We start from the raw sequence: 21,354 nt of genomic DNA on the forward strand, positions 1-21,354 counted from the left end.
TGAAAATCGTCTGTTCCTTGCTCGAGCACATCCATCACAGGGTCTGGAGACTAACTGCAATCTATATATTAATATCTGAGAGCACTCTGTCAATTCAACATTCACAACATGAAATGCAATGGATGCCCAATGAAAATTATCGCTCTTGATGTATGGGAGGCCGAGGCATGGACAGGCCATCAGGAACCAGGCAATGCGGTCTGCAAACTGCCAACAAAAATTCCGCGTTTTATTTCTGCCCTCCTCACTGGCCTCCCCTCTTCTCCCAAATCCATTTGCCCGCCTGGACAGGCACAGACCAATTCGACTCTTCACCTGTGTCAGCCGTGGCTCAGTGAGTAGCACCCTCGCCCCTGAGTCAGTAGGTTGTGGGTTCAGGTCCCATTCCAGGGACTTGAGCGCATAAATCTAGGCTGACACTCCCAGTGCAGTGCTGAGGGAGCGCCGCACTGTCAGAGAGGCAGGGCTGAGGGAGCGCTGCACTGTCGGAGGTGCCGTCTTTCAGATGTGACATTAAACCGAGGCACTGTCTGCTCTCTCAGGCGAACATAAAAGATCCCATGGCACTATTTCGAAGAAGAGCAGGTGGAGTTATCGCTGGTGTCCTGGGACCAATATTTATCCCTCAATCAACATCACAAAAGACAGATTATCTGGTCATTATCACATTGCTGTTTGTGGGAGCTTGCTGTGCACAAATTGGCTGCTGCGTTTCCCACATTACAACAGTGACTACACTCCAAAAGTGCTTCATTGGCTATAAAATGCTTTGGGACGTCCGGTGGTCGTGAAAGGTGCTACAGAAATGAAAGTCTTTTCTTCGTTTTTAGTCACTGAATGGCACTGGATGTTGGTTAACTAAATATATACACGCGTGAAGCACATTCAGCTGCATCGTGTGTAAGGTTTTAGACTACAATTAGCGCGTGCAGTAAAACTGCATCACAGTAATTCCACCTGTGGCTCATCAGCATCTTCTATTGGGCAATACAGATCTCGAAAGTATGGATGCAAGGGAAAGGTAACATTGCGCCTGGCTGTGATACCCCTGTGGTTGAATAGCATGCTGTGCCTCATTATATTGCTGTAGCTGGGGTTTCACCTGCGATTAGCTTGGAGGGCAGGACATGGCCTCTTTCTGCAGAGCTCGGAAGAACATAAGATCATAAGAAATAGAAGCAGGAGTAGGACATACCGTCCCTTGAGCCTGCTCCGCCATTCAATAAGATCATGGCCGATCTGATCTTGGCCTCAACTCCACTTCCCTGCCCGCTCCCCATAATCCTTTGATTCCCTTAATATCCCAAAATCTATCGATCTCTGTCTTGAATATACTCAACAACTGAGCCTCCACAGCCCTCTGGGGGAGAGAATTCCAAAGATTCACCACCCTCTGAGTGAAGAAATTTCTCCTCATCTCAGCCCTAAATGGCCGACCTCTTATTCTGAGACTGTGACCTCTGGTTCTAGACTCCCCAGCCAGGGGAAACATCCTCCCTGCATCTACCCTGTCAAGCCCTGTAAGAATTTTGTATTTTTTGATGAGATCACCTCATTCTTCTAAACTCTAGAGAATATAGGCCTAGTCTACTCAATCTCTCCTCATAGGACAGTCCCCCCATCCCAGGAATCAGTGTGGTGAACCTTTGTTGCACTCCCTCAATGGCAAGTCTATACTTCCTTAGGCATAAGAACTTAAGAACATAAGAAATAGGAGCAGGAGTCGGCTATTTGGCCCCTCGGGTCTGCTCTACCATTCAATAAGATCATGGCTGATCTGATCTTGGCCTCAACTCCACTTCCCTGCCCGCTCCCCACAATCCTTCACTCCCTTATCGCTCAGAAATCTTGCTCGTTATCTTGTTTCTAAGAGTTCTTTATAACTTCATCACCCTTCCCCTTCCAACTTACGAGAACTCAGAAAGTGTTAAGACAGAACATAAGAACATAAGAAGTAAGAGCAGGAGTCGGCCATTCGGCCCCTCAAGTGTGCTCCACCATTCAATAAGCTCATGGCTGATCTGATCATCGGCTCAGCTCCACTTCCCTGCCCGCTCCCCTTTACTCCCTTAGCTCTCAAAAGTCTGTCTATCTCCACCTTGAATATATTCAATGACCCGCTCCCCATTCATAGGCGGTTCCTTGAACGAGGATGACTTGTTTCCACATGAGTTCACAGATGTTTCAATGAAGGACCCGATGTTCCAGTCCTGAACTCCAGTTGAAGGGGTGGAAGATGCCTTTGCATGGATTTTTTTAACATGTGGTGACTGTTGCACATCAGCCACTACACGGGCATGACAGAGCTAGGTCTTTATCCAGTGGCAAGGATTAACCAAGATGACTGGAGACCTGCTCTGCTGCATGGACCTAGTGCGCACACATATCGCAGTGTGGGCTGGCCCGTGCTGGCCCTGGGCTCCTCTTGGCCCTGTATCCTCATTCGCCGCACCTTCGCCCACGATGTTCCAGGGCCTAGCGCTCCAGCTCTATTTATAGCCCCGACCTACGCTGGCGTTCTCACACAGGTCAGGGTGGCCCACAATGTTCCAGGGCCCGGCGCTCCAGCTCCCCATAACCCTTCATTGTAAGAACTGGCAGCAAGCTTGTAAAGTGCGAAGGGAGACGGGGAAAGCGCCGTTATCCCCGACGGGAACCATGGGAACTGGAACTGCAGGAGGCTGGTGGCGTGCGCGAGATTGCGGTCCAGCTCGGTCCCGAGCAGCCTGCTGACGCCCACAGCTCCTCACGTACTCTTGCCACTGACAGCGTCTCTGCAAGGCAGGGGGTTAAGAGCACATTCATCATGAGCTGTCAGCGAGGAGAACAAACACAAGGCATTGGCACACATGACACGTTTGACATTAAAACGTCAGTGCTCTGTGCAAAGGTTGGTGAGCACTTTTCATCAGGTGACAGGGCATGACGTCTGCCAGTCCCCTAAAGAACTTTAGGCGAAGACATATTTGTGGAGAGTACAGCAACATTTATTTGGTATACATTTATATATCATCTTCATAGGCGGTCCCTCGAAACGAGGATGACTTGCTTCCACACCAAAAAAGGATGAGTTCACAAGTGTTTCAATGAAGGACACAATATTCCAGGTCCCGAACTACATCCTGAAGGGTGGAAGATGTCTGTACGTGAATTTTTTTAATGTGTGGTGGCCGTTGCACACCATCCACCACACCAGTTGGACAGAGCGAGGTCTTGGTCCAGTGGCAAGGGTTAACCAAGATGACTGGAGACAAGCTCTGCTGTACGGACCTCGTGCACACACATATCGCAGTGTAGGCTGGCCCGTGCTACCCCTGGGTATTCGGCTCTTCTGGCCCCAAACTCACGCCTCTCCTGAGCCCCGATCATGTCCCTCTACACTCTCTCGCCGCCCTGCGGTACTTGCCCACGCTCAAATCAGCAACCTGGACCTTGATGACATCCCTCTTCGTTGCCGTCGCCCTCCTGCACCAGCTCGCGCTGTACCTTGCAGTGGTACGCCGCCATGCTGCCCATGGCCGACGTTCGCCGCTCCTTTTATGGCCCTTTTCATGACCACCGGACATCCCAAAGCGTTTTACAACCAATGAGGTACTTTTCTGAAAGTGTCAGAGTCACTGCAGGACTGTTCCTGTCTGCTACCCGCTCTCCCTCTGGAGATCAAACGACAGCAGTACTAAAGAAAGACTTGCATTTATATACCAAAGGGCAGAAAACGCTAGTGGGAGTTGTGTACAGACCAGCAAACAGTAGTAGTGAGGTTGGGGACAGCATCAAACAAGAAATTAGGGATGGTGCAATAAAGGTACAGCAGTTATCATGGGCAACTTTAATCAACATATAGATTGGGCTAACCAAACTGGTAGCAATAAGGTGGAGGAGGATTTTCTGGAGTGTATTAAGGGTGGTTTTCCAGACCAATATGTCGAGGAAGCAACTAGAGGGCTGGCCATCCTAGACTGGGTGATGTGTAATGAGAAAGGACTAATTAGCAATGTTGTTGTGCAAGGCCCCTTGGGGAAGAGTGACCATAATATGGCAGAAGTCTTTATTAAGATGGAGAGTGACACAGTTAATTCAGAGACTAGGGTCCTGAACTTAAGGAAAGGAAACTTCGATGGTATGAGACGTGAATTGGCTAGAATAGACTGGCAAATGATACTTAAAGGGTTGATGGTGGATAGGCAATGGCAAACATTTAAAGATCACATGGATGAACTTCAACAATTGTACGTCCCTGTCTGGAGTAAAAATAAAACGGGGAAGGTGGCTCAACCGTGGCTAACAAGGGAAATTAAGGATAGTGTTAAATCCAAGGAAGAGGCATATAAATTGGCCAGAAAAGGCAGCCAACCTGAGGACTGGGAGAAATTTAGAATTCAACAGAGGAGGACAAAGGGTTTAATTAGGAGGGGGGAAATAGAGTATGAGAGGAAGCTTGCCGGGAACATAAAAACTGACTGCAAAAGCTTGTATAGATATGTGAAGAGAAATAGATTAATGAAGACAAACATAGGTCCCTTGCAGTCAGATTCAGGTGAATTTATAATGGGGAACAAAGAAATGACAGACCAGTTGAACAAATACTTTGGTTCTGTCTTCACAAAGGAAGACACAAATAACCTTCCGGAAGTACTAGGGGACCGAGGGCCGAGTGAGAAGGAGGAACCGAAGGATATCCTTATTAGGCGGAAAATTGTGTTCGGGAAATTGATTGGATTAAAAGCCGATAAATCCCCGGAGCCTGATAGTCTGCATCCCAGAATACTTAAGGAAGTGGCCCTGGAAATAGTAGATGCATTGGTGAGCATTTTCCAACAGTCTATCTGGATCAGTTCCTATGGACTGGAGGGTAGCTAATGTAACACCACTTTTTAAAAAAGGAGGGAGAGAGAAAACAGGTAATTATAGATTGGTTAGCCTGACATCAGTAGTGGGGAAAATGTTGGAATCAATTATTAAAGATGAAATAACAGCGCATTTGGAAAGCAGTGACAGGATCGGTCCAAGTCAACATGGATTTATGAAAGGGACAAATCTTCTGGAATTTTTTGAGGATGTAGCTAGTAGAGTGGGCAAGGGAGAACCAGTGGATGTGGTGTATTTGGACTTTCAAAAGGCTTTTGACAAGGTCCCACACAAGAACATAAGAACATAAGAATTAGGAACAGGAGTATGCCATCTAGCCCCTCGAGCTTGCTCCGCCATTCAACAAGATCATGGCTGATCTGGCCGTGGACTCAGCTCCACTTACCCGCCCGCTCCCCATAACCCTTAATTCCCTTATTGGTTAAAAATCTAACTATCTGTGACTTGAATACATTCAATGAGCTAACCTCAACTGTTTCCTTGGGTAGAGAATTCCACAGGTTCACAACCCTCTGGGAGAAGAAATTCCTTCTCAACTCGGTTTTAAATTGGCTCCCCCGTATTTTGAGGCTGTGCCCCCTAGTTCTAGTCTCCCCGACCAGTGGAAACAACCTCTCTGCCTCTATTTTGTCTATCCCTTTCATTATTTTAAATGTTTCTATAAGATCACCCCTCATCCTTCTGTACTCCAATGAGTAAAGACCCAGTCTACTCAATCTATCATCATAAGGTAACCCCCTCATCTCCGGAATCAGCCGAGTGAATCGTCTCTGTACCCCCTCCAAAGCTAGTATATCCTTCCTTAAGTAAGGTGATCAAAACTGCCCGCAGTACTCCAGGTGCGGCCTCACCAAAACCCTATACAGTTGCAGAAGGACCTCCCTGCTTTTGTACTCCATCTCTCTCGCAATGAAGGCCAACATTCCATTCGCCTTCCTGATTACCTGTTGCACCTGCAAACTAACTTTTTGGGATTCATGCACAAGGATCCGGTCCAGGGTGTCCTTGGAGATGGAGCACGCGGTGTCCACCGGTAGGCTCGCGGCCTTCCGCGAGAGGTGGGCACCGGAGGGACTGGAGTGCATCATCACGCCCGGCAACCAAATTTTAATTTGATTTTACGTTTTAAAGTTTAATTTGTTTTAATTGCCGGTGCTTTTAGTGTCCCCCTCCCCTTTTATAGGGGGCACTGGAGGGAGAAAATGTGATTTTAGTGCCTCAAAAAAAAAGGAAAACAAAAAAAAAAACACAAAAAAGAAAAAAAAAAGGGGCCTTGTAAATGTCTGGTGTGTCATCCAGGTCGGGTGGCACCGATTAATGTTTTATGTTTTTCAGATAAACTCCAAAAAGAGTTTCATGCACAAGGACCCCCAGGTCCCTCTGCACCGCAGCATGTTGTAATTTCTCCCCATTCAAATAATATTCCCTTTTACTGTTTTTTTTCCCCAAGGTGGATGACCTCACACTTTCCGACATTGTATTCCATCTGCCAAACCTTAGCCCATTCGCTTAACCTATCTAAATCTCTTTGCAGCCTCTCTGTGTCCTCTACACAACCCGCTTTCCCACTAATTTTTGTGTCATCTGCAAATTTTGTCACACTACACTCTGTCCCCTCTTCCAGATCATCTATGTATATTGTAAACAGTTGTGGTCCCAGCACTGATCCCTGTGGCACACCACTAACCACCGATTTCCAACCTGAAAAGGACCCATTTATCCCGACTCTCTGCTTTCTGTTAGCCAGCCAATTCTCTATCCATGCTAATACATTTCCTCTGACTCCGCGTACCTTTATCTTCTGCAGTAACCTCATCGAATGCCTTTTGAAAATCTATATACACCACATCCATCGGTACACCTCTATCGACCATACTCGTTATATCCTCAAAGAATTCCAGTAAATTAGTTAAACATGATTTCCCCTTCATGAATCCATGCTGCGTCTGCTAGATTGCACTATTCCGATCTAGATGTCCCGCTATTTCTTCCTTAATGATAGTTTCAAGCATTTTCCCCGCTACAGATGTTAAACAACCAGCCTATACTTACCTGCCTTTTGTCTGCCCCCTTTTTTAAACAGAGGCGTTACATTAGCTGCTTTCCAATCCGCTGGTACCTCCCCAGAGTCCAGAGAATTTTGGTAGATTATAACGAATGCATCTGCTATAACTTGCGCCATCTCTTTTAATACCCTGGGATGCATTTCATCAGGACCTGGGGACTTGTCTACCTTGAGTCCCATTAGCCTGTCCAGCACTACTCCCCTAGTGATAGTGATTATCTCAAGGTCCTCCCTTCCCAATTCCTGTCACCAGTAATTTCTGGCATGGTTTTTGTGTCTTCCACTGTGAAGACCAAAGCAAAATAATTGTTTAAGGTCTCAGCCATTTCCACATTTCCCATTATTAAATCCCCCTTCTCATCTTCTAAGGGACCAACATTTACTTTGGTCACTCTTTTCCGTTTTATATATCTGTAAAAGCTTTTACGATCCGTTTTTATGTTTTGCGCAAGTTTACTTTCGTAATCTATCTTTCCTTTCTTAATTGCTTTCTTAGTCATTCTTTGCTGTCGTTTAAAATTTTCCCAATCTTATATTTTCCCACTAAACTTGGCCACCTTATACGCATTGGTTTTTAATTTGATACTCTCCTTTATTTCCTTGGTTATCCACAGCTGGTTATCCCTTCTCTTACCGCCCTTCTTTTTCACTGGAATATATTTTTGTTGAGCACTATGAAATAGCTCCTTAAAAGTCCTCCACTGTTCCTCAATTGTGCCACCGTTTAGTCTGTGTTTCCAGTCTACTTTAGCCAACTCTGCCCTCATCCCACTGTAGTCCCCTTTGTTTAAGCATAGTATGCTCGTTTGAGACACTACTTCCTCACCCTCAATCTGTATTACAAATTCAACTATACTGTGATCACTCATTCCGAGAGGATCTTTTACGAGGAGATCGTTTATTATTCCTGTCTCATTACACAGGACCAGATCTAAGATAGCTTGCTCCCTTGTAGGTTCTGTAACATACTGTTCTAAGAAACAATCCCGTATGCATTCTATGAATTCCTCCTCCAGGCTACCCCGTGCGATTTGATTTGACCAATCGATATGTAGGTTAAAATCCCCCATGATTACTGCCGTTCCTTTATCACATGCCTCTATTATTCCCTTGATTATTGCCCGCCCCACTGTGAAGTTATTATTTGGGGGCCTATAAACTACGCCCACCAGTGACTTTTTCCCTTTACTATCTCTAATCTCCACCCACAATGATTCAACATTTTGTTCATTAGAGCCAATGTCGTCTCTCACAATTGCCGTGATATCATCCTTTATTAACAGAGCTACCCCACCTCCTTTCCCACCTTGTCTGTCTTTCCGAATCGTCAGATACCCCTGTATGTTTAATTCCCAGTCTTGACCACCCTGCAACCACATTTCTGTAATGGCCACCAAATCATACCCATTTGTAATGATTTGTGCCGTCAACTCATTTACTTTATTTTGAATGCTGCGTGCGTTTAGGTAGAGTGTTTTAATACTAGAGATTGGTGTGCAAAATTAAAATACATGGTATTGGGGGCAATGTACTGACGTGGATAGAGAATTGGTTGGCAGATAGGAAGCAGAGAGTCGGGATAATCGGGTCCTTTTCAGAATGGCAGGCAGTGACTAGTGGGATACCAGTGCTCAGTGCTGGGACCCCAGCTCTTTACAATATACATTAACGATTTGGATGAAGGAAGTAATATCTCCAAGTTTGCAGATGGCACTAAACTGGGTGGCAGTATGAGCTGTGAGGTGGACGCTAAGAGGCTGCAGGGTGACTTGGACAGGTTAGGTGTGTGGGCAAATGCATGGCAGATGCAGTATAATGTGGATAAATGTAAGGTTATCCACTTTGGGAGCAAAAACACGAAGGCAGAATATTATCTGAATGGCGGCAGATTAGGAAAAGGGGAGGTGCAACGAGACCTGGGTGTCATGGTTCATCAGTCATTGAAAGTTGGCATGCAAGTACACCAGGCGGTGAAGAAGGCAAATGGTATGTTGGCCTTCATAGCTAGGGGTTTTGAGTATAGGAACAGGGAGGTCTTACTGCAGTTGTACAGGACCTTGGTGAGGCCTCACCTGCAATATTGTGTTCAGTTTTGGTCTCCTAATCTGAGGAAGTACATTTTTGCTATTGAGGGAGTGCAGCGAAGGTTCACCAGACTGATTCCCGGGATGGCTGGACTGACATATGAGGAGAGACTGGATCGACTGGGCCTTTATTCACTGGAGTTTAGAAGAATGAGAAGGGATCTCATAGAAACATATAAAGTTCTGACAGGACTGGACAGGTTAGATGCAGGAAGAATGTTCCCAATGCTGGGGAAGTCCAGAAATAGGGAACACAATTGCAGGATGAGGGGTAATCCATTTAGGACTGACATGAGGAGAAAATTCTTCACTCAGAGAGTTGGTAACCTGTGGAGTTCCCTACCGCAGAGAGTTGTTGATGCAAGTTCATTGGATATATTCAAGGGGCAGTTAGATATGGCCCTTACGGCTAAAGGGATCAAGGGGTATGGAGAGAAAGCAGGAAAGGGGTACTGAGGTGAATGATCAGCCATTATCTTATTGAATGGTGGTGCAGGCTTGAAGGGCCGAACGGCCTACTCCTGCATCTATTTTTGATGTTTCTATGTTTCTGTGTTAGCGCCTTTCATGGCCACCAGACGTCTCAAAGCGCTTTACAGCCAACGGAATATTTTTGGATTGTAGTCACTGTTGTAATGCAGGAAACGCGGCAGCCAACTTGCGCACAGCAAGCTCCCACAAACAGCAATGACCAGATAATCCGTTTTAGTGATGTTGATTAAGGGATAAATATTGGCCCCATTGGCGAACTACCCTGCTCTTCTTCAAAATAGTGTCATGGGATCTTTAACATTTGCCTGAGAGAGCAGACAGGGCTTCGGTTTAACATCTCATCCGAAAGACAGCACCTCCGACAGTGCAGTGCTCCCTCAACACTTACACTGGAAATGTCAGCATAGATTTTGTGCTCAAGTCCCTGGGGTGCGACTTGAAGCCACAACCTACTGACTCAGAGGCGAGAGTGCTGTCCACTGAGCCACAGCTGACATTTTCAATCGAGTTTTTTTCAAGCAATAATCTATGATTCTATGGAGGTAACACACAGGAGGGTTAACACAATGGCGACATTTTCCAGTTAAGTGAAGGTTTCCTGTTGGTCTCTTACGCAATGGCCCTGAGGCCAACACTGGGTTCTATGCTCCAGCATGAGCCCGTGCCTTCAGGAAATGTTCACCAGAATGACACCAGGGCTAGAAGAACATAAGAACATAAGAATTAGATACAGGAGTAGGCCATCTAGCCCCTCGAGCCTGCTCCGCCATTCAACAAGATCATGGCTGATCTGGCCGTGGACTCAGCTCCACTTACCCATCCGCTCCCCATAACCCTTAATTCCCTTATTGATTAAAAATCTATCTGTGTGTGATTTGAATACATTCAATGAGCTAGCCTCAACTGCTTCCTTGGGCAGAGAATTCCACAGATTCACAACCCTCTGGGAGAAGAAATTTCTTCTCAACTCGGTTTTAAATTGGCTCCCCCATATTTTGAGGCTGTGCCCCCTAGTTCTAGTCTCCCCGACCAGTGGAAACAACCTCTCTGCCTCTATCTTGTCTATCCCTTTCATTATTTTAAATGTTTCGAAAAGATCACCCCTCATCCTTCTGAACTCCAACGAGTAAAGACCCAGTCTACTCAATCTATCATCATAAGGTAACCCCCTCATCTCCGGAATCAGCCTAGTGAATCGTCTCTATACCCCCTCCAAAGCCAGTATATCCTTCCTTAAGTAAGGTGACCAAAACTGCACGCAGTACTCCAGGTGCAGCCTTACCAATACCCTATACAGTTGCAGCAGGACCTTCCTGCTTTTGTACTCCATCCCTCTCGCAATGAAGGCCAATATTTCATTCGCCTTCCTGATTATCTGCTGCAACTGCAAACTAACTTTTTGGGATTCATGCACGGTTTAATGTTTTATGTTTTACAGGTAAACTCTAAAAGAGTTTCATGCACAAGGACCCCCAGGTCCCTCTGCATCCTCAGCATGTTGTAATTTCTCCCCATTCAGATAATATTCCCTTTTACTGTTTTTTTCCAAGGTGGATGACCTCACATTTTCCAACATTGTATTCTATCTGCCAAACCTTAGCACATTCGCTTAACCTATCTAAATCTCTTTGCAGCCTCTCTGTGTCCTCTACACACCCTGCTTTCCCACTAATCTTTGTGTCGTCTGCAAATTTTGTTACACTACACTCTGTCCTCTCTTCCAGGTCATCTATGTAAATTGTAAACAGTTGTGGTCCCAGCACCGATCCCTGTGGCACACCACTAACCACCGATTTCCAACCCGAAAAGGACCCATTTATCCCAACTCTCTGCTTTCTGTTAGCTAGCCAATTCTCTATCCATGCTAATACATTTCCTCTGACTCCCCGTACCTTTATCTTCTGCAGTAACCTTTTGTGTGGCACCTTATCGAATGCCTTTTGGAAATCTAAATACACCACATCCATCGGTTCACCTCTATCCACCATGCTCGTTATATCCTCAAAGAATTCCAGTAAATTAGTTAAACATGATTTCCCCTTCATGAATCCATGTTGCGTCTGCTTGATTGCACTATTCCTATCTAGATGTCCCGCTATTTCTTCCTTAATGATAGCTTCAAGCATTTTCCCCACTACAGATGTTAAACTAACCGGCCTATAGTTACCTGCCTTTTGTCTGCCCCCTTTTTTAAACAGAGGCGTTACATTAGCTGCTTTCCAATCCGCTGGCACCTCCCCAGAGTCCAGAGAATTTTGGTAGATTATAACGAATGCATCTGCTCTAACTTGCGCCATCTCTTTTAATACCCTGGGATGCATTTCATCAGGACCAGGGGACTTGTCTACCTTGAGTCCCATTAGCCTGTCCAGCACCCTAGTGATAGTGATTATCTCAAGGTCCTCCCTTCCCACATTCCCGTGACCAGCAATTTTTGGCATGGTTTTTGTGTCTTCCACTGTGAAGACCGAAGCAAAATAATTGTTGAAGGTCTCAGCCATTTTCACATTTCCCATTATTAAATCCCCCTTCTCATCTTCTAAGGGACCAACATTTAATTTAGTCACTCTTTTCCGTTTTATATATCGGTAAAAGCTTTTACTATCTGTTTTTATGTTTTGCGCAAGTTTACTTTCGTAATCTATTTTTCCTTTCTTTATTGCTTTCTTAGTCATTCTTTGCTGTCGTTTAAAATTTTACCAATCTGCTAGTTTCCCACTAACCTTGGCCACCTTATACGCATTGGTTTTTAATTTGATACTCTCCTTTATTTCCTTGGTTATCCACAGCTGGTTATCCCTTCTCTTACCGCCTTTTTCACTGGAATATATTTTTGTTGAGCACTATGAAAGAGCTCCTTCAAAGTCCTCCACTGTTCCTCAATTGTGCCACCGTTTAGTCTGTGTTTCCAGTCTACTTTAGCCAACTCTGCCCTCATCCCACTGTAGTCCCCTTTGTTTAAGCATAGTACGCTCATTTGAGACACTACTTCCTCACCCTCAATCTGTATTACAAATTCAACCATACTGTGATCACTCATTCCAAGAGGATCTTTAACTCGGAGATCGTTTATTATACCTGTCTCATTACACAGGACCAGATCTAAGATCGCTTGCTCCCTTGTAGGTTCTGTAACATACTGTTCTAAGAAACAATCCCGTATGCATTCTATGAATTCCTCCTCAAGGCTACCCCGTGCGATTTGGTTTGACCAATCGATATGTAGGTTAAAATCCCCCATGATTACTGCCGTTCCTTTTTCACATGCCTCCATTATTCCCTTGATTATTGCCCGCCCCACCGTGAAGTTATTATTTGGGGGCCTATAAACTACGCCCACCAATGACTTTTTCCCCTTACTATCTCTAATCTCCACCCACAATGATTCAACATTTTGTTCATTAGAGCCAATATCGTCTCACAACTGCCCTGATATCATTCTTTATTAACGGAGCTACCCCACCTCCTTTCCCTTCTTGTCAGATACCCCTGTATGTTTAATTCCCAGTCTTGGCCACCCTGCAACCACGTTTCTGTAATGGCCACCAAATCATACCCATTTGTAATGATTTGTGCCGTCAACTCAATTTACTTTATTTCGAATGCTGCGTGCGTTTAGGTAAAGTGTTTTAATACTAGTTTTTAAACCATGATTTTTAGTTTTGACCCCTCCTGCAGCCCCTTTATATTCATACATATTGTCCCTTCCTATCACCTTGTGGTTTACACTTACCTCAGTGCTACTCTGCTCTGTTGCCTCCTGCCTTTTGCATTCTTTCTTGGGGTCCTGATCATCTGAGCTCTTACCCACTCTACCTAGCTCAGAGCCCTCTCCTGGGTTCCAAATACTCCTCACCTTGAGGCACCGAGCTTTCACGCTTGCCTTTTCATGGTTCCATTATGAGGCTGGGTTGCACAGACTAGACTTGTATTCAACAACAACAACAATTTGTATTTATATAGCGCCTTTAACGTAGTGAAACGTCCCAAGGCGCTTCACAGGAATAGTATGAGATAGAAATTTGACACCGAGCCGCATAAGTAGAAATTAGCGCAGGTGAGGTAGGTTTTAAGGAGCGTCTTGAAGGAGCAAAGAGAGGTAGAGAGGCAGAGAGGTTTAGGCAGGGAGTTCCAGAGCTTGGGGCCCAGGCAACAGAAGGCACGGCCACCAATGGTTGAGCGATTATAATCAGGGATGCTCAGGAGGGCAGAATTAGAGGACTGCAGATATCTCGGGGGGTTGTGGGGCTGGAGGAGATTACAGAGATAGGGAGGGGCGAGGCCATGTAGGGATTTGAAAACAAGGATGAGAATTTTGAAATCGAGGATTGCCTAACTGGGAGCCAATGTAGGTCAGTGAGCACAGGGGGTGATGGGTGAGCGAGACTTGGTGTGAGTTAGGACACGGGCTGCCGAGTTTTGAATCACCTCCAGTTTATAATTGAGGTGTAATTGAGGTGTTTAAGGTGATTGGAAGATTTGATAGGAATGTTCGAAACTATTTCCTCTGGTGGGGGGAGTCCAGAACAAGGGGGCTTAACCTTAAAATTAGAGCCAGGCCATTCAGAGATGATGTCAGGAAGTCCTTCTTCACACAGAGGGTGATGGAAATCTGGAACTCTTTCCCCCAAAATGCTGTTGATATTGATAGATTTTTGTTGGGCAAGGGTATGAAAGGTTACGGAACCAATGTGGCTGTAATGTATGCACCTGTGAGTATGCTCATAGGTTTCTAGAGCTATTGCCGCCAGCAGTACAGCCTCAATTATGACACGCAGCTCCAGTTTGTGAGAGTCCGGACCTCCATGTGGGGGCTGCCCGTCTTTTGCCAGGAACTCATCAGGGTCTGGAACAGAGTCGCCACCAAAAGCATTTCTCTCCCTTCTGGAGTGGCGGCTGTCCTGCAGGAGCTGCTGCTCAGGAATCCGTACCTCCACGACCGCGGTTTTAGGTGGCAGGCGGACGAGAGGGCTGTGCCTGGCAAGGTGACCAGGGTCAGGAACCTGCTCGATGGCAGAGGAGCGGGCTGGATGGCGCCAGATGTGCTGGCACGGCGCCTAAACTGGACCGATGTACGGCGCGCGGCCGATGCCATCGAGTCGCTAAAAACAGCGCTGGGCCCTGACTCCGTTAGGTGTGTCGAGGAGGCTCAAGCATGTGGGGAGATCCCATCCAAACTGACCCCCGTCCGGACGGAATTCCTCGTCGGCGCCAAGCCTCGAAACCTCCCTCGGGAGCCGGCGCCTCACAACTTGAGCCTCCTCCGGGAAATCCCCTCCGTGCCTTTCAGTTCTGCGCGGAGGGGATTCCTGTACGGGCTGCTCTTGCACACTCTCCACGTTGCCATCCTCGTCTGTCGTCCGAACACACCATGGCGCACCATCTTGCTGTCTGGAGAAGGCGGTGGTCCCCAATGGAGTGCTCTCTACACGGGTGTCCTCCCCTTATTTATTGGGGACTTGGCGTGGAGGGTGTTGCACGGAGCAGTCCCATGCAATAAGTTTTTAAGACAGTTCACGGGCTCCCAGGCCACCTGTAATTTCTGCGGTCTAGAGGAGTCCGTGTTCCACATTTTTATTGAGTGTGTGAGGTTGCAGTCCCTCAAATTCTGGTTGCACTTCAATCCCACACTCCTGATCTTTGGGCACCCTGTACGGAGGGGAGCGGGTAGGTCCGAAGGCCTCCTCGTAGGACTGCTCTTGGGCATGGCCAAGGGGGCCATCAGCCAGTCCAGGCAGCGGGCGGTCGAGGGGTCGTTCAGCCCGACTGTCTGCTTCTCTTCCGTGGTTACATCCGAGCCAGGGTGTCCCTGGAGATGGAGCACGCGGTGTCCACCGGTACGCTCGCGGCCTTCCACGAGAGGTGGGCACCAGAGGGACTGGAGTGCATCATCACCCCCGGCAACCAAATTTTTATTTGAACCCATGTCCAAAGTTTAATTTATTTAAGTTTGTCGGTTTTAGTGCCCACACCCCTTTTAGCCAGGGGACACTTGTATAATTTGTGTTTTTAGTGCCCTCAAAAAAAAACAAGGGGGCACTTGAAAAGTTTTTGGAGTGCGACCCCCCCCCCCACCCTTTAATCAGGGGGCACTTGATTACTGATACAACACAAAATAGTTGAAGAGCTGTTGCATTGTGAGTGGCTTAGCCAGTCACGTGATGTTCACAAGACTCAATAAAACCCCAGCCATTTGGGTCTCGGTCATCCACGATGAGGTATGCAGTTGTGAGCCTAGTGGATGAACTGGTAATGTGTATTGTGATTGTTAAACTTTTGTTAATAAACCAACTAGTTCTTAATGGCAATGTGTTATGAATTCTTAAGCAAAGAACCCATGAAGCAAATACATTACACAGAAGGTAAATGGTGTTGATACAGATCAGCCATGATCTAACTGAATGACGAAACAGGCTCGAGGGGCTGAATGGTGGTCTCCTGTTACTATGAAAACAGGGAAGAAAATTGGGTGAAATACTTTTTCAAAACACCACAATACTAGGGACGAGGGACTTCAATTATGAGGAGAAGTTGGATAAGTTAGGACTGTTCTCCTTGGAACAGAGAAGGTTAAGAGGCGAACTAATAGAGGTTTCAAGGGGATGACGAGAGGTTTCGATGGAGTAGAGAGAGAGGAAAACTATTCCCTCTGGCCGGTGGGTCAATAAACAGAGGTCACAGAATCAGAATCATTCGTGTAATGATCTAGAGGGGAGATGAGGAGAACTTTCTTCACTCGGAGAGTTGTCGGGATCTGGAGCGCTCTACCTGAACAGATGGTGGAAGCAGGGTCTATCAATAATTGTAAAAGGGAGTTGGACATACCCACTGACCCCTCCCTTACCAGCACTTAAAAGTGAGGAACTTACAGGGGTATGGACAGAAAGCGGGGTGTGGGACTAAACACGACTGCCCTTTCAAAGAGCCAACACAGGCACGCCAGATCGAATGGCCTCCTTCTGTGCTGTGAGTTTCTACGATTGTACGAAAAGAGTGATACCCGACCCACCTGAAGATGCGGTTGGCTGAAGACCCTCGGTAGGCGATATTGTTGAAGAACACCTCGAGCTCCTGGTCATTGTCAAAATCCGCCACAATCACTGTCCGAACTGGGGAAGGCATCGCGAACTTCTGGGTTGCAATATCCTGGGACAAAAACCACATTAGACCCAGTGATTAGCAAATGGCCAGTTAACGAGAGCTTGCCAGCTTGTTACAGAACTCACAGAGGGAGGGTACAACACTGGCACACGCACAACGTGGGTTATCAGAGGATCTTAGAAATTTACAGCACGGAAGGAGGCCATTTCGGTCCAGTGAGCCCGCACCGGCCGACCAAGAGCTACCCAGCCTAATCCTACTTTCCAGCTCTTGGTCCGTAGCCCTGTAGGTTACAGCACTTCAAGTGCACATCCAAGTACTTTTTAAATGCTTTCTTTTTTTTGACTTCGTCCTCCTATACTTAGGTTTGAAGATCCCACCTTCTCTCTAACTTCACACAAAGCAGTTTCTTTTAGAATTTGAAGCACGCCCCAGTACGTGACTTTGGTATTTAAGCATGTACCTTTCCCTTAAAATTATTCTAATCCTTAACAGATCCAAATCCTCCTCTACGCAAATCCAAACGCATTTTAGATAGGGGCAGAGCAATAATGAGCCAGTATGTACAGGTGCTTTATAGAATCATAGAAATTTACAGCACGGAAGGAGGCCATTCAGCCCATCGTATATGTGCCGACCGACCAAGAGTTACCCAGTCTAATCCCAGCTCTCGGTCCGTAGCCCTGTAGGTCACGGCACTTCAAGTGCACATCCAAGCACTTTTTAAATGTGGTGAGGGTTTCTGCCTCTACCATCCTTTCCGGCAACGAGTTCCAGACCCCCACCGCCATCTGGGTGAAGAAATTTCCCCTCAAATCCCCTCTAAACCGCTGCCCAATTACTTTAAATCTATGCCCCCTGGTTGTTCACCTCTCTGCTAAGGGAAATAGGTCCTTCCTATCCACTCTATCTAGGCCCCTCATTATTTTATGCACCTCAATAAGGCCTTCCCTCAGTCTATGAGACCTGAGACTCCTGCTTTTCCCATTTGAGATACCCACTGATCCCTCCCTTACCAGCACTGCCCGTTGGCTTCAGTGACTGCACAAAGACTGAAGCCTCCAATCTCAGCATTTCCGTGGGCAGGTTCAGATCTCTCCGTCACAAGTGCTTCCTGCTGTCCCTTCAGTTACCAACTCCCTGTGCCCGATGCCCCTCCTCCCCTCCATATTGCCCACTCCGATATTGGCCCCCTCTTGTGATCATCATCTTGGCAGTCCCTCGGAATCGAGGAAGACTTGCTTCCACTCTAAAAATGAGTCCTTAGGAGGTTGAACAGTCCAATACAAGAACCACAGTCCCTGTCACAGGTGGGATAGGTAGTCGTTGAGGGAAGGGGTGGGTGGGACTGGTTTGCCGCACGCTCTTTCTGCTGCCTGCGCTTGATTTCTACATGCTCTCGGCGATGAGACTCAAGGTGCTCAGCACCCTCCCGGATGCACTTCCTCCACTTATGGCGGTCTTTGGCCAGGGACTCCCAGGTGTCAGTGGGGATGTTGCACTTTATCAGGGAAGCTTTGAGGGTGTCCTTGTAACATTTCCTCTGCTCACCTTTGGCTCGTTTGCCGTGAAGGAGTTCCGAGTAGAGCACTTGCTTTGGGAGTCTTGTATCTGGCATCCGAACGATGTGGCCTGCCCAACGGAGCTGATCAAGTGTGGTCAGAGTTTCAATGCTGGGGATGTTGGCCTGGTCAAGGACACTGATGTTGGTGCGTATGTCCTCCCAGGGGATTTGTAGGATCTTGTGGAGGCATCGTTGGTGATATTTCTCCAGTGACATGAGGTGTCTACTGTACATGGTCCATGTCTCTGAGCCATACAGGAGGGCGGGTATTACTACAGCCCTGTAGACCATGAGCTTGGTGACAGTTTTGTTCCTAATCACTTATCCCCCTTGCCATTATTGCCTCTCTGTGATCAGTGCCCTCTGTCCCAGGGTTCAGATCCCACCTTCTCCATTCCCAGTGACTGCATGTTCTGCCGCTGGATAATCAGATCACCCTCTGTAATGTATTTGTTTCATGGGTTCTTTGCTTAAGAATTCATAGTAACACATCGCTGTTAAGAACTACAAGTGCAGCATTGAGAATCCGGAATGTTCCGGAATCCGGACCCGACGACCCTGCCGACCTCGGGGCCTCCTCACCGGCCCGCCAACAACATTCTCGGCGATCCAGCCCGCCCGACAACATTCTCATCGGGGCCAGACGGCCTGAACAGCTCCTCGGAGGGAATCACCCCACTCCCCCCACCTCTTTCTGACGTTCCAAAACCCGGAAATACCCGAACCTGGGCTCGGGTGTTGCCGGATTCGTGATGTCAGAAAGCAAATCGAATGTCCGGAAAAGCCCGGAATCCGGAATGGACTCGGTCCCGAGGGTTCCGGATTTTAGGCGCTGCCCCTGTATTTGGTTTATTAACTAAAGGTTTAACAATCACACTACACATTACCAGTTCATCCACGAGGCTCACAACCACCTGCCGATCCCCCGAACCCTACTGTCTGGGGTTTTATTGAGTCTTGTGAACCTCACATGACCGGCTAAGCCACTCACAACTCAACAGCTCTACAACTATTTTTCTAAAACTTTTAAATCAAGTGCCCCTTTTTTAAGGGCACAATCAACAGGTCTACAACTAGTTTAGTTGAAGCCATCAATCAAAAATCACATAAACCGACAAAGAAAAAAATTACCTTTTGACCATCAACTTAATTCAAATTAAAATTTGGTTGCTGAGGGTGGTGATGCACTCCAGTCCCTCCGCCGCCCACCTCTCATGGAAGGCCGCGAGTGTACTGGTGGACACCGTGTGCTGCATCTCCAGGGACACCCTGGCTCGGATGTAACCACGGAAGAGAGGCAGGCAGTCGGGCTGAACGACCCCCTCGACCGCCCGCTGCCTGGACCGGCTGATGACCCCCTTGGCCAGTCCCAGGAGCATTCCTATGAGGAGGCCCTCGGACCTACCCGCTCCTCTCCGCACAGGGTACAAACCTGTGAACATCCTCACAGGTGCATACATTACATCCTCCATTCCACATATCTCCTTCTGAAAACTCACATATAGACCTCTCCATCACCAGGGCCTCCTATTACACTCCTAATCCAACCTCTTCTTGACCTGCACCACCTATTGTGCTCCATGGCCTCCACTGTCAGAGTTCCCTGTTCCCCTCTCAGATACTGACCCTTCTGTGACTCAGTGGGTAGCACACTCGCCTCTGAGTCAGAAGGTTGTGGGTTCAGGCCCCACCCCAGGGACTTGAGCACATAAATCTAGGCTGACACTCCAGTGCAGTGCTGAGGGAGCGCCGCACTGTCGGAGGTGCGGCCTTTCGGATGAGATGTTAAACCAAAGCCCCGTCTGCGCTCTCAGATGGATATAAAAGATCCCATGGCACTATTTCGAAAAAGAGCAGGGGAGTTATCCTTGGTGTCCTGAACAATATTTATCCCTCAATCAACATCACTAAAACAGTTTATCCGGTTAGTATCACATTGTTGTACATGGGAGCTTGCTGTACACAAATTGGTTGCCGCGTTTCCCACATTACAACAGTGACTACACTCCAAAAGCACTTCATTGGCTGTAAAGCGCTTTGAGACATCTGGTGGTCGTGAAAGGCGCTATATAAATGCAAGACTTTCTTTTCTTTCTTCTGGTGACTCCTGTTCGCCTCTCAGATACTTACCCCTCTGTAACCAGTGATTCCTGTTCTACTCTGATGGCCAGTCCCTCACCAGCAGGAACCTCGAGAGATAGATACACTCTTACACTCGGGAGTCGGAAAATGAAGAGCTGCAGGGGAGGGAAAGAGGGAGAGGGGGATGGAGAGAGAGAGGGATGAGGAGAGAGAGGGATGGGGAGATGTGAATGGGGGGGGAGGGAGGAATGGGGAGAGAGAAGTATAGGGAGATGGGGAATGGGGCGAGAGGGAGGGATGGGGAGAGAGGGAGAGAGACGGATGGGGAGGGAGGGAGGGATTGGGAGGGAGAGAGGGATAGGGAGATGGGGAATGGGGAGAGTTGGAGGGATGGGGATAGGAAGATAGGGGATGGGGATTAGGAGATGGGGAATGGGGGGCCAGGAGATGGGAAGTTGTGTCATGTGGCGCTGGAGGAGGGGGAGGGGGTCCTTGCGGCAATGCGGAGCAGGGATGAGACTTTTTACGATGTTTAAAGGTGCTGCATAAATCCAAGTTGTTGTTGTTTATTCACTGACACCCTCAATGCCTCCATAATAAACAATGGTACTTCTAGAAGCTCCGTGCAAATAAAACAACGCATCAATATTCATCTGATCAGGAAAGGGAAAAGAGGGACAATAATTAGATTTGTGAGGTAATCCCTTTAATCAACATCTTCCATTCTACCCTCCATTAGGTTAAGTTTTAGTAGTTTTAATTAAAATCTAAAATTTATGGCTGTACACTGATGTGCATGCATGAATTGTTAGTGTGTATTGAACTAAAGAACATGAATTCATCGCTCCAAACCCATCCAATTTTCTTAAAGGACAAATCTTCATATGTAAAAGTGTTTGGCAAACCTGTTATTGAATTGTTTTGTGTGCAGTGAAGCCCATCAGACAGCCCCAGGCCGGATGTAACCCATTGCCCCAAAGTTGGTAGTCCTACAATCTCCCATGTACCTAGCATTGCCCTGGGGTCTCCAGGAATTGGAGATTAAAAGAAAGACTTGCATTTATATAGCGTCTTTCACAGCACCGGACGTCCCAGTG

General features: G+C 47.2%; 1 protein-coding gene across 1 annotated transcript in view; it reads right to left on the minus strand.

Moving 5' to 3' along the window:
- Positions 1–21,354, minus strand: part of crtac1b (cartilage acidic protein 1b) — a 479,177-nt gene that overhangs the window by 81,058 nt on the left and 376,765 nt on the right. The window contains exon 7 of the mRNA XM_070873946.1: positions 16,520–16,656. Within this exon, the coding sequence (XP_070730047.1) occupies positions 16,520–16,656 (137 nt within the window). The remainder of the gene's footprint in view (positions 1–16,519; positions 16,657–21,354) is intronic.

Source organism: Pristiophorus japonicus, chromosome 3 (assembly GCF_044704955.1).
Source record: "Pristiophorus japonicus isolate sPriJap1 chromosome 3, sPriJap1.hap1, whole genome shotgun sequence".
NCBI classification, from domain to species: Eukaryota; Metazoa; Chordata; class Chondrichthyes; family Pristiophoridae; genus Pristiophorus; species Pristiophorus japonicus.